Source organism: Monodon monoceros, unplaced genomic scaffold, assembly GCF_005190385.1.
Source record: "Monodon monoceros isolate NGI ecotype Baffin Bay Population unplaced genomic scaffold, NGI_Narwhal_1 Super_Scaffold_19, whole genome shotgun sequence".
Classification (NCBI taxonomy): domain Eukaryota; kingdom Metazoa; phylum Chordata; class Mammalia; order Artiodactyla; family Monodontidae; genus Monodon; species Monodon monoceros.
This window is the reverse complement of record NW_021703775.1, coordinates 25,782,469-25,800,719: the sequence shown is the minus strand read 5'-3', so window position 1 is coordinate 25,800,719 and position 18,251 is coordinate 25,782,469. Positions and strand designations below refer to the sequence as shown.

The 18,251-nt window shown below is 53.4% G+C and overlaps 2 protein-coding genes across 6 annotated transcripts in view; one reads left to right on the top strand and one right to left on the bottom strand.

Moving 5' to 3' along the window:
- The first annotated feature begins 573 nt into the window (after positions 1-573).
- The window catches only part of TET3 (tet methylcytosine dioxygenase 3), a 109,425-nt gene continuing 91,747 nt past the window's right edge, over positions 574-18,251 (top strand). The window contains exons 1-2 of one of the 5 annotated variants that reach the window (XM_029231474.1): positions 574-1,110; positions 3,165-3,890. In XM_029231474.1, the coding sequence (XP_029087307.1) occupies positions 3,588-3,890 (303 nt within the window). In that variant the 5' untranslated portion in view covers positions 574-1,110; positions 3,165-3,587. Of the gene's footprint in view, positions 1,111-2,220; positions 2,345-2,823; positions 2,852-3,164; positions 3,891-16,523; positions 18,139-18,251 lie in introns of those variants that run through there. The other 4 variants (XM_029231476.1, XM_029231473.1, XM_029231475.1 and 1 more) reach the window with 4 other exon arrangements.
- LOC114900440 (basic proline-rich protein-like) lies at positions 1,146-3,589 on the bottom strand. Its single transcript, XM_029231600.1, has 2 exons — positions 3,575-3,589; positions 1,146-2,697 (listed from the first exon to the last, which is right to left on the bottom strand). Exons 1-2 carry the CDS (start codon positions 3,587-3,589, stop codon positions 1,624-1,626), a joined length of 1,089 nt encoding a protein of 362 aa, XP_029087433.1. The 3' UTR covers positions 1,146-1,623.

The following is an 18,251-nucleotide window of genomic DNA, read 5'->3' as shown; positions in this document are numbered from 1 at the left end:
AAGTGGGTTTAAAGATAGTATGTACCTCACAGGGTTTTTATGTGGATTAAACAATAATTGTTACTTATTAAGCACTTTTTAAGTACTTTACTTGGATTCCTTTGGAGATGATGAGTACCTTGTCCAAGGTCACTCTGCTACCAGGTGGCAGAGCCAGGCCTGGAACCCACAGTTCCCTGACTCCTAAGCCACCCTCTTCATTGTCACAGTATCTGGAGATTGTCTATCAAATAGGGAAATACTTGCAATATAATGTTAAGTAAAAAGTGGACAGCAAGCTGCATAACCAGTGTGAGTACAGCCATGTTATTATTTTAAAAAAGGAAATAATCTACAATAGAAAAGGCTAGAAGGAAATATAGCAAAAGGTTAAATGTTGTATTGGGGTTATTTTTGTCTTCTAATTTTCTATTGCCTGTTTTCTGTAATATACATAATTTTTACTAAAAATAAAATACTTAAAACGTTAAACATTCATTACATAAAAAACAAAGTCCACAAACTGTTCTCATGTTTGACTGAAAATTGCACTCTATTGGTATCTCTTCTCAGTTCTAGTCTTACTTCCCTGAACAGAAATTCTTTCCTACTCTCAAAGGCCAGAGTAGGAAGTAGGTATTGCAGCCATGTTCACCGCCCTCCCACAGCTGACAACCTGGCCACTGGAGCAGGCTGTCAAAATCAGCCCTGTGGGGAGGGAAGTTCCAGACGGAACCCGGGCTTCTCCTACTGCCTAGGGCTTTCTGGACAGCGCTACTTGAGATCAATTACTTTTTTTTTCTTCTTCTTTTAAATAACCGGCCGAATGCTCTTTTTCCAGTTTTGGCTGAGTTGTTAGCTTCATCCCGGTGGCGACGCCTGCCAGATACCTGGTCCCTTGAACACCGCCCAAACTGGTCAGGCCAGTCCGCCCGTGGCTGTTTCTGCCAGGACTTGCCCGTGTTTGGGTGTGTGTGGGGGGTGTGTGTGTGTGTGTGTGTTAGAGACCCACCCTTCTCCCCAGCAACCCAGGTAGGTGGAAGGAAGCTTCGGGGACCAGCCTGGCAGTCAGGCCCGATGGGTGGAGCTGAATTAATCTAACCTGGAATTTCAACTTGGCCTGAACAACAGGTGAGGGGAAAAAAAGCAGCAGAGAGAACCGGCAGTTTGGCAACTGGAAAATATTCTTACGCCTTGCCCCTTGGCTGGAAAATAGCCCGGGGTGACTTTTCAAAGTGTCTGCGCTGGGTTATAGGGCTCGGTTGCGCCACGGCCCCCTCGGTGCCTGTCCGAGCCCCTCCTGAACGCTGTCCTCCTCGGTTACCCTCCGCGACGCGCCCGTTTCCCCTCCTCTGGGAGGCAGGGCGGGGGTATCGGATTAGTCTTTGTTTTCGAAGCGAAAGAGCCGAGAGCGGCGCGGGGGAGGCTCGCGATGGTAGGGGCCCGGGGTCCGCCTGGGTAGGGCGCTCGGCCGTCACCCCCGCGAGGGTGCCTCCCGGCTGGCCCTCGGCCCCTGCTCGCGGGTATCCCCTCCTAGCCGGCCAGGCTGACTCGGTACGCAAACGCGCGATGTACCCCATTGTCCTGCCTCGGAATGAGCGAGCGAGCGGCTGCCAGGAGAGGGGGGTCAGTCGGGCCCGGAGCTCAGGACTCCCGGGGTCGCCGGGGCCGTCCCAGGCCGCTCGGCCCGCAGGGAGTGGCAGGAAGTGGGGACACCGAGGCCAGCTCCGCCGAGGGCCTAGACTGGGAGGTCCGCGTGCCCCACCCCGCGCCGCCCGCCGCGCCCGCCCGGGCTGCAGAAGCGCCGGAGGGCGGTGGCGGCCAACCGGAGGAGGGCGGCCGGGTCCCGGGAGGACCGACCGCTGGGGAGGGGAAGTACTGCAGGTGCAAAGGCGCGGCGTCCGGGCCGGGCCCTGCCCCCACCCGCTCGAGGACTGCCCGCGCCGTCCCCTCCCCCTCCGCGGAACTCCCCCCTCGCGTGGCCCCGAGCCCGGCGGAGAGGGAGGCGGCGGGGCCGGCGGGGCCCGGCGGGGCTCGGCGGGGCTCGGCGGGGCCGCACGTGCGCGCCCTCCCGGGCGGGGGAGTCCCCGGGCGAGCACGTGCCGCGGCGCGCGGGGGGCGGGGAGTCCCGCGGACGCCTTCATTGCTGCTGCTGCTGCCGCCGCGGCCGCCGCTGCCTCTTCCTTCCTCCTGCGCCGTCCCCTCCTCGGCCCGGGCGGGGGGCTCCGTGCGCCGAGCTCGGCCGGGCCAGGCGCTCCAGGAGGCGGGCGCCCCAGGCGGCGGCGGCGGCCGCGACGGTGGTGGCGGCGGCGCGGGCCGGGAAACTTTGCCCCTTTGTGCGCTCCGCCCCGGAGGCGGCGGGCAGGTCGGTGCAGTCGGTGCCTTTCCGGCTCCGGGGTGGGGGAGGGGAGGCGTGGGGGGGGGGGGCCCGGCCCGCGGGGGAGGGGACGGCCCGGGGGCCGGCCGGGGGGCCGCTACTTTGTTGCGGGAGACGAGGCGGGGGTGCTGTGGATCACAGTGTAGCGGAGCCGGGCGGGGGCGGCGGGGCGGGGCGGGGGCTGCGGAGCCGCCGGAGCCGAGCGGCCGAGGCCCCAGAACAAAGGAGCCCGAGAGGCTGTGCGCGCGCGCCGGGCCTGAGCCGGAGCGCGCCCCCCTCCTAGCGCCCCCTTGTCGGAGCGGGCCGCCCTCACGGGTCCGGCCGTCGGGCGGGGAGCGCGGCTGGGCGGCCGGCGCGGGCTACCCCGGGCGCGCCCCTCTCCAGGCCGCTTCCGTGCAGGGGGCGCCCGGGCAGCCCCGCCGAGTGAAGCTCTCTGCAAACTTTATTTTGAAAGCTGTGCTCCCTTGGGGAGGGCCTAGCGACCTCCAGTGAGGGGTGTGTGGGAATTTTGGCAAAACTCTCCCAAGCCCATGGGGGTGGGGCGAAGGACAACTTTCTTAGAAATCTCACCTTGACCACCCCGTTAAATTCGCCGTCCAGGTTTCCTTACCACCCCGTCAGGCCCCAGGCCTTCTCCCTCAGGGAGCGGGTGCTAGTGTGCCCTGCCAGAGGTTCTGGGCAGAACTTCATGAGAGCAAGCCCATTCTCTTCCCCCATCTTCCCTTTTCCCAGAAGCAGGAAGAGGTAACATGTGAAAGTTGTCCCCGAGCCCCGAGTGATGCGCTTCCCCTTTCTGTCTCTTTTTCAGGCAGCGCTGCCTTCTCCATCATCCTGACCCGGGAGAAGAAATACCGGAGGAGAAACTCCTCACCCTGCCCTGCCCCCATCACACACCTACTGGCATACCTCATGCCTGGGTCCAGAGTGGGTGAGGGTGAAGAACCCACCCATCCAAGATGATCCCGTCTCTGGGGACTGCCGCTGGTGTCCTCCCCCAGATCCCGGGCCCCATCAGGTGGGAGAGTGGCCCCCAACTGAGTCCTATGAGACTGCTGCAGAGGAGGTGAAGAGGGGTTGAGAAGAGGCACCCATCCCGGAGCCTGGAGCTACTTGCCTTCACCTTGTAGATTTTGACTGCTTTAGGAGAGAAGGACCTGTTGGTGGCCTTTGGAGGCAGGGAGCTGGACTGTGGCTCTGTCCCAGCACCTATGCCCCCACCTCTGGCAGCGTCATGAGTCAGTTTCAGGTGCCCCTGGCAGTCCAGCCAGACCTGCCAGGCCTTTATGACTTCCCTCAGGGCCAGGTGATGGTAGGGGGCTTCCAGGGGCCTGGGCTCCCAATGGCTGGGAGTGAACCGCAACTCCGAGGGAGTGGAGATGGGCGGAAGAAACGGAAACGGTGTGGTACTTGCGAGCCCTGCCGGCGGCTAGAAAACTGTGGGGCTTGCACCAGCTGTACCAACCGCCGCACACATCAGATCTGCAAACTGCGCAAGTGTGAGGTGCTGAAGAAAAAAGTGGGGCTTCTCAAGGAGGTAAGATGGATCTTGCATGGCTGCCCAGACCCTTCCTTGAGGGTGCTGTGTTCACAGGGGTCTTGCTAAAGCCAGTTAAGCCCACTCTCCCGCTTTGATCCTCCTGGTCCAACTTTGAGTGGGGCCATAAAAAGGAGTGTTGCTGTCTTTGGAAGCTGCTTTAGGCTCCTTTGCCGGGCCGACAACTGATGGGAGAGGAACCGGGTTGTAGAGGGCTCTGAGCTAGCAGTCTCATCTCTGATGTTTGCATTTGATGCAGGACAATGATATCCAGCTTTATCTCTGGAAGTTCCTTGTCCTGCTTGAAGCCTCAGATGTGTTTCAAGGTCACACCAATGCTTGGGTGATGTGGGGAGTGATGGTGTCAGGTAAGGGTTGGAGGCTGATGGGTTTGGAAATAAAAATTTGGAGTGACACGGTGTTTTTTATGCTTCCCTGAGGGAGTGGGATGTTTCTTTCCCTAAATCTTTTTGGGTACCATCATTTTTGGGATGATACCTAAAAGTGTTTGGGAACTTAATGAGAAACCCATGATTTGGGTTCCCCTACTAAACAGTACTTCTTGAGGTCAAGGACCATTTATCTCTGTGTTCTCAGGGCCTGGCTCAGTTCCTTGGTGTGTAGTAAGGACTCAGATACCAATTGAATGAATGAATGATTGTTTTTGAGACACTGTCAACCCCAGGAAGGAGTACTTCCTTAATTATGAGCAGGGAGGCAGAGAGAGGGAAGGAGTTGGAATGAGAGCAGAGGAGGAAGTGGAGAGGCAGTGACCCTGCACTGGCCATCTTTCCTTTCCATTCTGGTGGTGGGCTGCCAGCATGAGGTTGGTAGCAGCTGTAACAGCGGAGAGTTGGCAGAGGTAGGGACGAGTGAAGTTGAGCAGCTTGGGAGGAGCAGTGTAGCGGCCGAGGTTGCTCCAGGCAGCGGAACTGGCGCTGGACAGAGACGGAGGCCTGCACAGTCTGTGGGACTCCCCCGCTCTGCCACTGATTTGTCCGAGGGCTCGGACAACTCAGGTCCCCTCTCTGGGTCTGTCTTCTGCCTGGGGGATGCAGGGGTTGTGCTTGATGGCCTTTGAAGCCCTCTCTAGCTGGGCTGGAAACCGCTGTACTTCTGAGAGCCGGGGTACCTGTGGCTTCCATGGGCTGGCGGCTTGCACTCGGGATTTCCCTAACTGCTGAGTTCAGAGCTGTGCCGCCAGCTTGGTGGGGCTGTGGTCCCGTGGCTGGGAAGAAAGATCCCAGTGTTTTGGTCAGGAAAGTGGGTGTTGCTGGGGTGTTTCTGCCCCTTCTCACCTTGTCTTGCCCACTCCCTGTGGAAGCTGCATATCACGGTCCAGGGACGGCAGACTGATGCTGTATTTCCCCGGTCTCAGGTTAAAGCAGACATCTGGATCACTTCTGCAGCTCCCCACCCCAGCCTGGGAGACTGTGTCCAGCTCCTTTATGTTGCTGGTGTTTGGGGGAGTTGGCATCCTGCTGGCCCAGTGCTCTGTGGGTCATTTCTGAAAGGGGGGTGGGATCAGGGGTAGGCTTCACTCCTGGGCATGAGATCTCGTGTTTTGGTATAAGTAGGACCTGCCTCGTCTACCTTGTAAAGCTTGATTCCTTTGCTTGCTTCCTGATAGGGTTTACCTCCTTCTCTTCCACCTTTCTCTCACTCCATTCCTCTCAAACCCTGGGGGATGAAGCGGGCTGAGCTTTCTGGGCTGGAACACGTGGCTCTTGTGAACTGTGTTTAAGCTCTTCTTTCGGCAACAATGAGGCATACCTGAGTGAAAGGGGCTGGGAGTGAAGCCAGGGGCCTGTCATCCTTGTGTGTAAGCTGCTGGCCTGGGCTTCCGGTGGTCGTGGTTAAGAGACCGGGGATCTGGCTTGGCTGAGGCTTAGAGACAACCTGGCGGAGAGATGTCTGCATCCCTGTGGACCTTGCCATGGCCGGCTGCCCCTCTAGGCCCCCAGGGTCAGGAAAATGTGGCTGGTGTCCTGTGATCCCCCCTGGACAGAGGGTCCACGTGCTGATCTGTGCACCTGTGCTGTCCCATGACAGAGCTCTCCCAGTTTTTGGAGAAACAATGGAAAGGGGACAATGGAGTGAGCTTTGTCTTAAAGTTAACTTTCTTTGACTTAAAGAGCAGTACTTTGTTTTAAGGATAGATACTTTCTATTTCTTGATGTTTAAAAGTGTGCTATTTTTTAATGAAATGGAGGTGTTGATAAAAATTAAATCTATTTTTTTTTTAAAGTCTTTACTTGGCAAAATACAAAACGGTAACTAGTGTCTGTCTCCACAATTTTTTTAAATTGGTCCTTGAAGGCTGAAAGTGTGGGAACCACTGTCCAGGCTACACTGCATTTGACGAATGTATCTCTGGCAGAGTTGACAGGCCCAAGAGGCTGTGCCTGAGTGAGGGAGCCCAGGGAAGCAGCCCAGCGTTTACAGCCCCCAGGGAACTGCTGAGACCTTCACTAGGTCTGAGCAGCCATGTAGCAGAGGGGACCTGTCCCAGGATTTGGGAGGTCAGGAAAGGAGGAGACCCATAGAACTTTATTGTTTTTCAAGCTGTACATGCTGTTTATTTTTTTACTTTTATTTATTTTTTTATACAGTAGGTTCTTATTAGTTATCCATTTTATACATGTTAGTGTATACATGTCAATCCCAATCTCCCAATTCATCCCGCCCACCACCACCCACCCCCGCCCCAGCCACTTTCCCTCCTTGGTGTCCATGTGTCCATACGTTTGTTCTCTACATCTGTGAGACCCATAGAACTTTAGAACTTGGCCCCTGCTCTTCAGGTGGGACAAGACACAGCATCCCAGGAGCCTCTTGGGAATCAGACCCTCTCTTTGCACCTGCGCTTCTCAGCGTCTCCTCTTCTGGGCACCTTTCTTTACTTCCATCCTGTCTCTACGTCCTCCAGCTTCCTTTGGGGCTTCTTCTGAGCTATCTGCTGACAGCTGCTTTGTGTCATCCTGTGAGAGGGGGAACATTATCTTGACTATCTTGTCTTCCTTCCCTGCTCCTCAATTTTTTACCCAGTGCGGGTAGGTGGTGCTGCAGAGCCCATCTACTCAGAAAAGTTCAGCATTTTAGTAGTAGAGGCAGCTCCCAGGGTTGGTCCTGTCCACCACAGATGTAGGTGACTACTTACTTCTCTGGGCCCTAAAGAGAGGTAACACACCTGAAGGTGTTCATTCCTGTAACTGAGGTCTTCCTTCCTAGTTCCAGGGAGGATTTAGATCCTAGGCTGATGTCGGAGGCTATTTGACTTCCACATTCTTTTTACCTGAGTGGTGGCTTGTAGCACAATGAAGACGGCTGACTGGAAAAGTAGGATTTGGTGAGTGTGAAGATACAGAACCCAAAGTAAGGGCTGTGCCGCTGACTCTCTTGAGCATTGGTGTTTTCATATGTCAGATGGGTTAACCCTTCTTTGTGAGGATTAATTGAGATAAAATATGCAGAACAGGGCTTCCCTGGTGGCGCAGTGGTTGAGAGTCCGCCTGCCAATGCAGGGGACACGGGTTCGTGCCCCGGCCCGGGAAGATCCCACATGCCGCGGAGCGGCTGGGCCCGTGAGCCATGGCCGCTGAGCCTGCGCGTCTGGAGCCTGTGCTCCGCAACGGGAGAGGCCACAGCGGTGGGAGGCCCGCGTACCGCAAAAAAAAAAAAAAAAAAAAAAAAAAAAATATGCAGAACATCTAGCACATGGTAGGTAATCCGTGCACGGTGACAACACATGCCTAGAACATCTAGAAAAGAATTAATCTTTATGCATAAAAATTGTGTCTGTTAGTCTCTGAGCTTTAATTGTTTATTAAATGTTTGTTTCAAGACATCCCTGCTTGCTTATAGAACGGTGGGGCCAGGCAAAGGGAGGGAGACATTTGCCGGCCTCTGCTGGGGGAGGAGGCTGGACACCCAGGAGCAAGGAGCCGCTGTGGCCCAGGGCCTGACTGAAAAGTTGCTCATGGTGAGGGACGTAAATGTCTGATAAAAAGGGTAGGAGAAAACCCCTTTGTGAGAAGAACTTCCCTAGAAGTATGTATACATAAGGCTGGAAGCATGACCGAGAATGTTCTGGGTGAGAAATGAAGAGAAATAGAAATATATATGGTGTGTCTAGCCCTCAGCCAGTTGGATTTAGTGGCTGAAACAAAGCTCTATGCCAGTTTTGAGACAGGATACCTTGGAATTGGGGATCTCTCAACAATATCAGAACCTGACCACTTCTTGCCTCACCTGCTAGTAGCTCTGGCTTCCTGCAGATGGAGGCTATGAGGAGGGATGCTGTCAGGCTGGCACCAGTTCCCACCAGCAAAGGAAGAATTGATTGGTAAAGTAGAAGTGATGAGACTCTTTAGAGAAAGGGACCCCATCTCAGCATTTCTGAATCCAGTGAGAAGCTTGGTCAAGGAGAGGTGTTTACCATAGACTTCAGAAAATTGTTTTTCAGTTGTAAACAGTTTTAACCCCATGGCTACAGACTCTAAAAGGGAAGTTAGCTGGAGGGGTCAGATTGCTTTTGAAACAGGAAATGCTGACTTAACGGTCCTAAATGGTGCCCTAAGGAGGAAGGTGGTGGGACTGGGGAAGATCTGAACCATCCATGTGGCTGCTTGGGCTGCCGTCTCTGAGTGCAGATAGTAAAAGACCATGCTGTTTACATGGAAAGGGGTGCGCTTCAAGTGTAGCCTGACGCCCTAAGAGGGACGTAAGGGAGTCCAGTGGCCAGAATGTGCTGAGGTGGTGGAAAATGCTCAAGACAATAAAAGGCTTTTATATATTCCCAGCAAGAGCAGAGAAGGAAGAGACAGTCTTACAGCTTTGGAGCAGAACTAGTGACAGAGAGAGAGAAGCCACTAGATCCCTGTCATGCCAGGGAGTATAAACTGGGGAGAGACCACAGCATGTGTGGTTAGGAAAGGAGAGCCAGCTACCCTACCTGAATCTGAGTCATTCACTCCCTACTGCACACCTTCAGATATACTCATGGAATGATATCGTTATGGAATTCTGATGATTGGAAGAGGGCCAAAAGACCAGAGACAGGCAGAAAGTTCCATTTTTCAAAGAGATTTTGGAAATTGTAAACCAATGTCAGTTTTTGACAGTTCTAGAGCAGATTTTTTAAAAGGTGGTTCGTGAGATTTAGAAAGACAGTGGTGAGCTTTGAGGGTCCCTGTGGTTCTTTACAAAGAAACTCAGTCAAACCAATGGGCCTGGATTTCTGCAGATAAATGTTATTTCCTGCCAGCTTCGTGGACAGATCAGAGGACCAGTTTTTATTTAAAGTCATCCTGAAGAGGGCACAGGTATAACTGCCTTGTTCAAACTTTTTAATCAACCAGTGTGGATCAGGGATTCCATGTTGGGATCACCTGGATCCCACCCCCATAGATTCTAGTTTGATTGGTCTTGGGTGGATCTCTACTGGGCTGGGGCTCCCCAGGTGTATCTAATGTGTAGTTACTGTGGAACTCCTCTGACACAGATGAAAGCTGAATGATGGGCACCCACCAGGACTCTTTACTGCAAATTGCTCACCTGAGTCTTAGGGCACCCGAATGGTTTACAGCCATACTTACTCGTTGCTAATCAGTGGACCAGCAGCCTCGGCATCATCTGGGACGTTGTTAGAAATGCAGAATCTCAGGCTTTACATCAGAATTACTGAATGAGGATCTGCATTTTAACCACATTCCCAGGTGATTTGTATGTCCATGCGAGTTTGCTGAGCCGGCCTATGGCACTTCTGTGAGTGGAGAAGGGGACAGAAGTAAGTCTTGATGAACAGAGGTAAAGAACTCCAGTTGCAGGGACTTCCCTGGCGGTCCAGTGGTTAAGACTTAGCCTTCCAGCGCAGGGGGTGTGGGTTCGATCCCTGGTCGGGGAGCTAAGATCCCACATGCCTCGTGACCAAAAAAATCGAAACATAAAACAGAAGCAATATTGTAACAAATTCAATAAAGACTTTAAAGATGGTCCATATCAAAAAAATCTTTTAAAAAAAAGACGTAATGGGAATAAAAATTTGATATATTACACTTAAAAAAAAAAGAACTCCAGTTGTCAACAAGGGTAAGGAGGGTGATCCAACCCATTTACCCTGTATGCCAGGGAGATAAGAACATCTTGAGATTTACTTCATGTTTATTCTTGTTTTTCTGGAGTCCATTTCTTTCTAGTCTAGTGAGTTATCAATAAAATAAGCCCTTTAAGAACGTGTGTGTGTGTTCTGAGAACAGTTGGGAAAGGGTTCTCGGAAGATGTTTGCTGCCCAGCAGTCTGACTTGGAACATGGGAGCCCCACGAGAGAGTAGTAGCTGGTGGTAGTTGTGACCAGGAGGAGCACACCCATAGAACCCGGGATCTCATGGAAGGGTCTGGAGGCTTAGGAGCTGAAGGGATGTGTGCCCCCTCTTCATAAGATGTAGGTAGGAGCAGGTGTGATCAGTGGGTAGGTGGGTCGTGGCAGCGGTAGTCGTGGTGATGCCGATATTTGAGTTGAATGATAGAACAAGGGGTTAAGAAGATTGGGGGCAGTCTGGAACCATGGGCCTCAGCCAAACTCATTGGAATTTAATCAGGGTAAATCCAAAGTTCTGCACTTGTTTTTAAGCAAAGAAAGAAATGGCAGGTAGGAATAGCTGAAACTCTGAAAGGTGTGTTGACAGCCTGTCTCTAGGAGCTCTGTCAGAGTAGTCACATGCAGGACAACTGAAGAAGATGAGTTATTCAGCTTGGAAATGAGTAGAGGAACGCAGGCTAAGACGAGTCCTGTGTGGAAGAGGGAGTCAGTCCCTTTGTGTAGGGGAATGTGTGGAACTTTTATTCGAGGGTAGAAGTTAGCAGGTAGACTGAATCCATGTTTGTTTGTTTGTTTGTTTAACATCTTTATTGGAGTATAATTGCTTTACAATGGTGTGTTAGTTTCTGCTGTACAACAAAGTGAATCAGCTATATGTATACATATATCCCCATATCCCCTCCCTCTTGCATCTCCCTTCCACCCTCCCTATCCCATCCCTCTAGGTCGTCAGAAAGCACTGAGCTGATCTCCCTGAATCCATGTTTGAAAAAAAGAATTTTCTAACATTTATAGCTGTTCCAAGACTGAAGAACCAGCCCTGTGCCTGCGTGGGTCTGAGTAGAGGATGGATGTTCTGGCTGGGATGTTACAAGGACGTCCTCTGTCAGGCGGGGTCTTCCACACGTGGTGGTCTCTTGCTCAAACTGTGTAAAGTATAACATATTCTTTAGACAACTACGTTGCAGAAGAAACATCGCTCTTAGGCCATAACGTTTTTGGTCAATTTCTAGACCTGATTGATCTCAGACCTGGGTTGGAATATGGTCTGTAAACTCTGAAAATTTCAGCCAAGTGTGTGAATGTGCAGGGGTATATTTTCTCAGGGGAGAGGGGCTGTGGTTTTCAGCAAATTCTCAAGAGTATTCATGACCTCCCAAATTTAAGAAGCATGCTCTACCTGAGCTGTCCAATATGATAGCCATTAGCCATGTGTGGCTACAGAAATTAAAATTAATTAAAATTAAATTCAGAAACTCAGGCACACTAGCTACCTTTCAAGTGGTTTGTGTGTTAGATTTTTTATCAATATGAGTAGTTCTACTGGACATGGAGTTTCCCTGCGTGGTCTCTGAACCCTCACTGAAGACTGTTTCTGGGTTGGGGACATAGCTGTCCCAGTTGGTTATTCCTGGAAGGATATTTTGGGATAGGGTTCCTGTTCCCACCCCAAGGTAAGTGGTGAGGGGTATGGAGGGGGCAATGCTTTCCTGGGTTCTAAACAACCCAAGGCAAAGCTTATTGCATTTTTTTTTTTTTTTTTTTTACTGAGCATGCTCTCTTTATTTATTGCTTCCCTCGAAGGCACGGGCCATGTTTTAATTATCTGCTGTGGGGAAAAACAATAGGAAAGCGGTGTGGCTCCCCATCTGAAGGCCTCTCTGAAGCTGCCTGGGGGGAAGTGGCTTCTTCCACCCTCACTGGTACCCAGCAGCCCTGGTGAACCTTGCCTGAGGGTTCTTACTCGGGCACATGCCCCACCCCAAGTCAGCAGTCACCTCTCTGCCTTGGGCCTCTCATCCTGGAGAGGGGAGTGTGGTGACTGGGTGAGTTGAAAGACCACATCAGGGGTCTCAGGAGTTGTCACTAATTCCTCCTCCCCTTCCCATCACTTCTTTATAGTTCCCTTGTGGATTGAGGGCAGGATGCTCAGGAAGAGAGAAGGTGTTGGAAAGGAATACGACCCCTTTATCTACCTTGAGCCCTGCTGCACTTTGGCTGGGAGAGTCCTTTAGGGTTGCTTTGGGCCTCTGCCTGAGTGTGTCTGTGCAGGGCCCAGGCTGCTGGCACACCTGGAGTGGACACACCCCTCTGTGGCCTTGTCTCCTGTCATTTGCTTAAGAAATCTGATAACCTAAGTTTTTATTAGTCACTGAGGGAGGGAAAAAAAAAGCCGGCGCCCAGTGTGGGTTAACTGGCCAGCCTTCCGGTGACCACAGGGGGTTGCTTGCTTGCTTCAGGTCGCACAAGCTCTGTTCCTGCACTGCTGGCTCTGACCTGTACATGTTCTAACTCCCTTGTGCCCTGTCTCCCCACACCCAGCCAGGGAATTCGTGGACAGAATAATGCACCTCCCACTACTAGTAGAGCAGCAACTCTAGATGCTCCAAATGGAAAGGGAGTTGCATTAGGTAGAGTCATTTGGGAGCATTTGCCAGAATGCATGTGTCCCATAGTCCCCCACCCCATTTAATTACTGCCAGAGGAAGCCTCAGGAAGGGGTGTGGAGATGCTGGGTCAAAAACAAGTAGCAAGGTACCGGACCATAGAGCCTGTTCCCTTCTGAGCCTTTCTTGTGGGAAGGACACTGGGTGGCTCTCTCTGGTCTCATTTTGTTCTGTCTTTTTATTGATTTCTCTGCCCTTTAAGAGTAAGCTCTGGGTACCCCAGTTCCCTGGTTGATGCTGGGAATGATCCTGGAGCCCCAGAAGAGAGAGGGAATGGCATCCTCTCACCATTAGCCTGGGTCCTGTCTGGATGGTTGACGCTGCAGGATGCGGTGGGGGTGTTGGGAGCCAGTGAGAGGAGAAGAGCTGGTGCTAGGAGGATACGGAGGAGAGGCACCTTCCTGGAATGCTTCCTCAGTCCCAGGACCTCCAGTGTCCCCTGTGCCGGGGGAGGGCAGCTTCTCTCTCTGGCGTCGCTTAAGTTTTCAGAGACAGGACGTCATCTGCTTTGACTGGTAAACCTGCAAGTTGCCTTCCCAGCCTCCTTCAGCACATCTCGCCTGGGACTGGCTGTGTGCGAGGCGCTGCGCTGAGCCTGAGCCGTCGGTAAAGGGGAGGCAGCATTTACTGTGTCCTTAATGAGCTCACAGTCTGGGGAGGGAGGCAAGCGTGGCAACAAACTATTAGTCTGGTAGGGCTACAAGGGAGGGATGCCTTGAGGGCAGAGACCAGCCTTAGTCACTGTTAGGTGGAGAGAGACCATCGTGGAAGGGAAGGGACCTGTTTTGAGAGTTTCAGCGTAGTGATATGTGAAAGATGAGGGGGGGTACTTCTAGGAGGAGGGAGGCATCTCCCCTGAAACTGAGCTGTGCAGAGATGCTACTCGAATGCTCACGGCTGGCGGCAGTGGTGTGGAAGGACGCAGACAGACCACAGGGCACCAGCTGAGGGTGTTCATGGATCCTCAAGGTGGAAGGTAAGATGCTTTGTGTTAATTATTCTTGGAAGTCTTCCCCTGGGGCTGCCCCCAGGTTTCTAAACCACTCAGTATTCCTGTCTCACCTTCTCAATGAAGGTTCTGTGTTATTTGCTTGGATCTTGGAACATTTGGTGGTCCAAGGCTGTTGAATTTGGGGTGGGGAGACCGTGATGAGGTTCATAGAATATAAGACCTTCTTACAAGCATTTAGGATGGCTTGTGGGGTGTGGGCAGAGCCACAGCTGCTGCTTGTCAGCCTGGGGGGGTCTGGGTGCATTCTGTTTGTTGGTGTGGAAATATGCAGGTGGAGTTGCTGGCTGGCTCTGTTTTCCCTCTGACATCACTGGGTGCCTGAGTCCAGTCTGGTTCTATTGCATCTCCAGGGAGGAGCACCTTTTCTTCCTTTGCTGCTGTTCTTTCACCTCCTTGTCTTTCTCCTCCCCGAGATTGCGGTTGATACAGACTTCCGCTGCCAAAGCTAATTGTGAGGCCTGATCTGTGAATGAAGGCAAAGGCAGTTCCCATGACAACTGCAAAGAGTTTGAAATATAGGGGATGATGTGTGTGTGATGGGCTGCAATTACTTGGGTGGAAATTGATGTGTGGACACCGGTGACTTCAAACATAGGTTCTGAAGGTGGAGAGGATGTTGGGTTTCTTTGGCAGATCCTTTGTGTGATGGAGAGGGAAGGGAAGGTCACAGATTTCCCCCACAGTCGATTCCAAGTGCCTTCAGTGTGTGGAATGCTGGGCAAACAAAACAAAACAAAACAAAAAAAAAACCCCGGGGCTTTGGAGAGGCACGACTCTAGCCATTCTGGTTGGAGAGGCAGGACACACAGAGACGGATAGCAGTACCAAGTGTCAAATGAGAAACATTGGAAGTGCTGTCAGCTGGCAGAGGTCTAGGGTAACCTGAGAAGGCTTCCTGGAGGAAGTGGGGCTTGAACTGAGCTTTGAAGTAAAGCCCTGTGGGGAGTGACCTTCTTTAGGACACAGGCACGGCAAGAGAGGAGAAGTTGTCATCTACCCCCTGCCAACTCTAGAAAAGGTAGGTTGATAAGAAAATCATAGAGCTACACAGAGCAGCACCAGCTGTATTGCTACGAGTGGCGGGGGGCGGGGGGGAGGCGAGAGCCCTGCTCAGTCTCCCGATTTTTCAGTCTGTAGAATGGGCATTAGTAATTCCTGTCTCATTGGTTTGTTTTGAGGGTTAAATAAGATACAGTACGTCATGGTCCAATTATGGGGCTTGGCATGGCGTTGCTGCTTGGTTGATCCTCCTATAAACCCCCCCCCAAATCTATCTCTGGATGCATCCCCATTTCCTAGTCTTTATATATCTGTGTAGGTTCTGGCCTGTAGGTAACTGTGTTTCTGAGGTTCTCTGTGTTGGGGTATTTTGTGGGTTCTGAGAGTGAGCTAATCCATTCACCTCTCCCTAGTGGGGAGGGCCGTGGCCCCATTCCTCCTGCTGGGAGTGCAGTGGGGTCTAGGGGTCATGATGGAAGGTGGGGAGGGACCTCCAGCTCCTATGCAGAGGGGTCCCAGGCACCTCTGGGTTGGTCACTGTGAAGCCCCAAGTGTAGAAAGAGGGGCAGATAGGGGAGGGGGTCAGGTGTGAGGTGTGGAGAATGTCCCCGCTGGAGGCAGAGTGGCCCCAGCATGCACCTCGGTGTCTCCTTGGAGCTGTAGCATTCCAGGTGCTTCAGAAAAGGGCAGGAGGCCAGGGTGGGATAGAGATGGTCACAGGTGCCCTGCGTTGGGGACCACGGGCTCTGCTAGGGTGTCTGCAGTCTGCGGGGGGTGAGGCGGGACCTGTGGTTCAAGCAGAGAGTCAGGGTGGCTCTTGCAGCCTTGTGAGGAAGACGTGTGCTGGCTGAACAAGGCTCGGCCTCGGCTATAGTTCAGATGGCAGGTCGTGCCCTCCCAGGAGAGCAAGTATTCCTCTGATCCCTGGGGACCTCAGAGAACAGGCCGACCAGGAGAGTGTCCTCTACGTCTCAGTGCCCAACCCCCTGCCTCTCCACCCTCCTTGTGTAGAAACTCAGCTCAGCACATTCCAGCTCTGTGCAGAGCCTAGTGAGTGGGGAAGACGGGGCCCCTGCCCACGTGGGGAAGACGGCCGTGTAAATAAATAACTGCACTTGGTAGTGACGGCTCTAGAGGAGGCCCCAGGAGGAGTGGGTGAAGCTCCTGAGGGCTAGATGAGCTGGGAAGGTAGCAGTGGCAGGTGACATTTGGATTAAGCCTTGTACCATATTAGCTTGCCAGGTGGGGGAGAGGGAAGGGAACCTAGGCAAGGAGCAGCATCGCCAAGTCTCTGAGGCATGAAAATATTACTGTTCTTAGACCCATAGCTTAAAGGGAAGTGGTCTGGTTCAAGAGACCCTATCCCTCTTTAAGTTTCCCTGAGGTTGGCTGGGAGAGAGGGCTTAAAGAACTGGAATGAGAAACACCTGGGTTGGAATTCTAGCTCACCACTCACCAGCTGTGTGTTGATGGGCAAGTAACAACATCTCTAAGCCCACTTCCCCATAAGGTTGTGTGCGGACAAGTCAAATGAGATGCTCCCACAGCATGGTTGGCACAGGGCCTGGTACCTAGCAGGGGCTTGATAAACTGTGGCAGCCACAGCAACAACAGTATTGATTGTTACTGTCCAAGCAGTGTTAGTTGCTCTTATCCGGCAGCAGACTGTATGAGGGTGGGTGGGGCAGGGGTTTTGGGGACTAGGATAAAGGAGGGACTTCACTTGGCCTGGCCAAGGTAAGAGCCAAGGGGTGCAGAAGCCCATGGCTCAGGACAATGCTCCTTGCCCTGCCTTGTCACCTGCCTTCCTCCCTGCCCTAGGGAGGAGCCCAGTAGGGCTGCTCTTTGCCCCCAGAGGTGAGGCAGGTGTGGGTCCTGGTGCCTTCTGGAGTCTCCTCACCAGAGCCCAGCTTTGCTGTCTCTCATGAGGCAGCTCGTCCCATTCTGAGTACCCCCTTGGAGCTTCAGGGAGGGGGCAGTAATTGGGCAGGTGTGGTGGAGTTGGTAGCAGAGCACATCACTGAAATGAGCTCTCACACATCCTAACTAGTCCTACAAGTCACATCTGTGAGTTGAAAAGTAGCACACAATGAGCTCTCTCAGAAGTTGAGTGGTAGCTAGCAGCACCTGCAGTGTGGCAGGCACTGTGTTGCATTTTTTCACAGAATCCTCACACCTTTGTACGAGGTAGCTGCTTCTGTAAAATAGAACTGCAAAGTAGGCTAAGGGAGGTAAGGTACCACCACCAAGGTCCTGCAGCGAGATAGTGGAGCCAGGAAGCTGAACCAGATACATGAGTACCAGAGACCATATAAGGGTCCCCCTCGTAGAAGACAGAAGCTCTGGGGTGTTCAGCTACAGGGAGGGGATGGGGTGAAGCAGGATGTCTCCTGGGTTGCCTAGGAACTGCAGGGCTTTCCTCTCCCCATTCTGTTCTTTCTCCTTCAGTCTCCTGGGTGCTGCAGGCTTCAAAGGCTCAGAGTCTGGGCTGCCTCCCCTCCTCAGCCTTTCCAGGGGATGGGAAGCCCTGAAGTCTGGAGGCGCCTCCTCCTGTGGCCTTTCTAAAAGAGGAGGAAACATTGAGGGTGGTGGTGGTGGTGGTGAGGCTGTCTGGAGGGGGTGGCCTATGTTCAGGCACTAGGGATGAGTATTCCTAGGGTGAGGTGGTGTTCGTGTGCAAGGGAGGGCCAGTCTTACTTGGTGAGGCTTTGAGCCACAGGCAATGTTGGCTCCAAGAGGAAATCTGCTGGAGGGAGGGAGGAGTAGGACTGCATAATGGTTGAGAGTCTGGTCTGTAGAGCCGGATAGACCTGCCTTGGAGTCCCAGTGCTGCCGTTTTCTAGCTGTGTCACCTTGGGTAAGTTACTTCACTCGTCTTGCCTTGTTTCGTCATCTGCAAAATGGGGTAAAGGTTCATACTGCCAAGGCTTTATTTTTTTCTTCTGAGGCTGCAGGGGCTATTGCTTTTATAGCGCCTAGCACTGTCCTAGCTGCTGCTAGGATGAGGCAGTTTGCTGGTGTCCTAGGGCTAGAGCGTGGCCTGAGGGGGAAGCCTGCCAGCATCTGCTCGACCCCGACGCAGTCTGCCTTTGACCCTGTAGATGCAGAGGATGCCTCTGGGTATTACCTTCTGGTCCCCGACTCGGGAGTTGTTGAGGGTGTCCCGGGATTCCCCGCCTGTCGGGGAGCGGCGGCGGGCCTGGGCCACAGCCAGCTAGGCTCCGGCACCCTTGGCTGTGCCCCCGCCTCCCGGCTGGGCAGGTCCAACCCCCGGCGGCCCTGCCCCCGCTCGGCCGGCGGCGGGGATTGGCTGGCGAGCGCGCCGCCCCCTCCACACCAGCCTCGCCGGCGGCGGGGAGGGGAGCCAAGCCGGCAGCTGGCCGCCGCCGCCTCTGCAGTGCCTCCCTCCGTGCGCTCCGGCGGGGATAATGGGAGGCCCGCCGGCCGATGCACCAGAGGAGGCCGGCCGAGGTAGAGCGGGCAGGGCGGGGAGGGACGAGGCTAGACCGGACGCAGGAGGAGGGGCAGAGCCCTCCTGGATCTTGGGAGGGTGGAAAAAGGAGAAATGAAAACAAAAACACTCT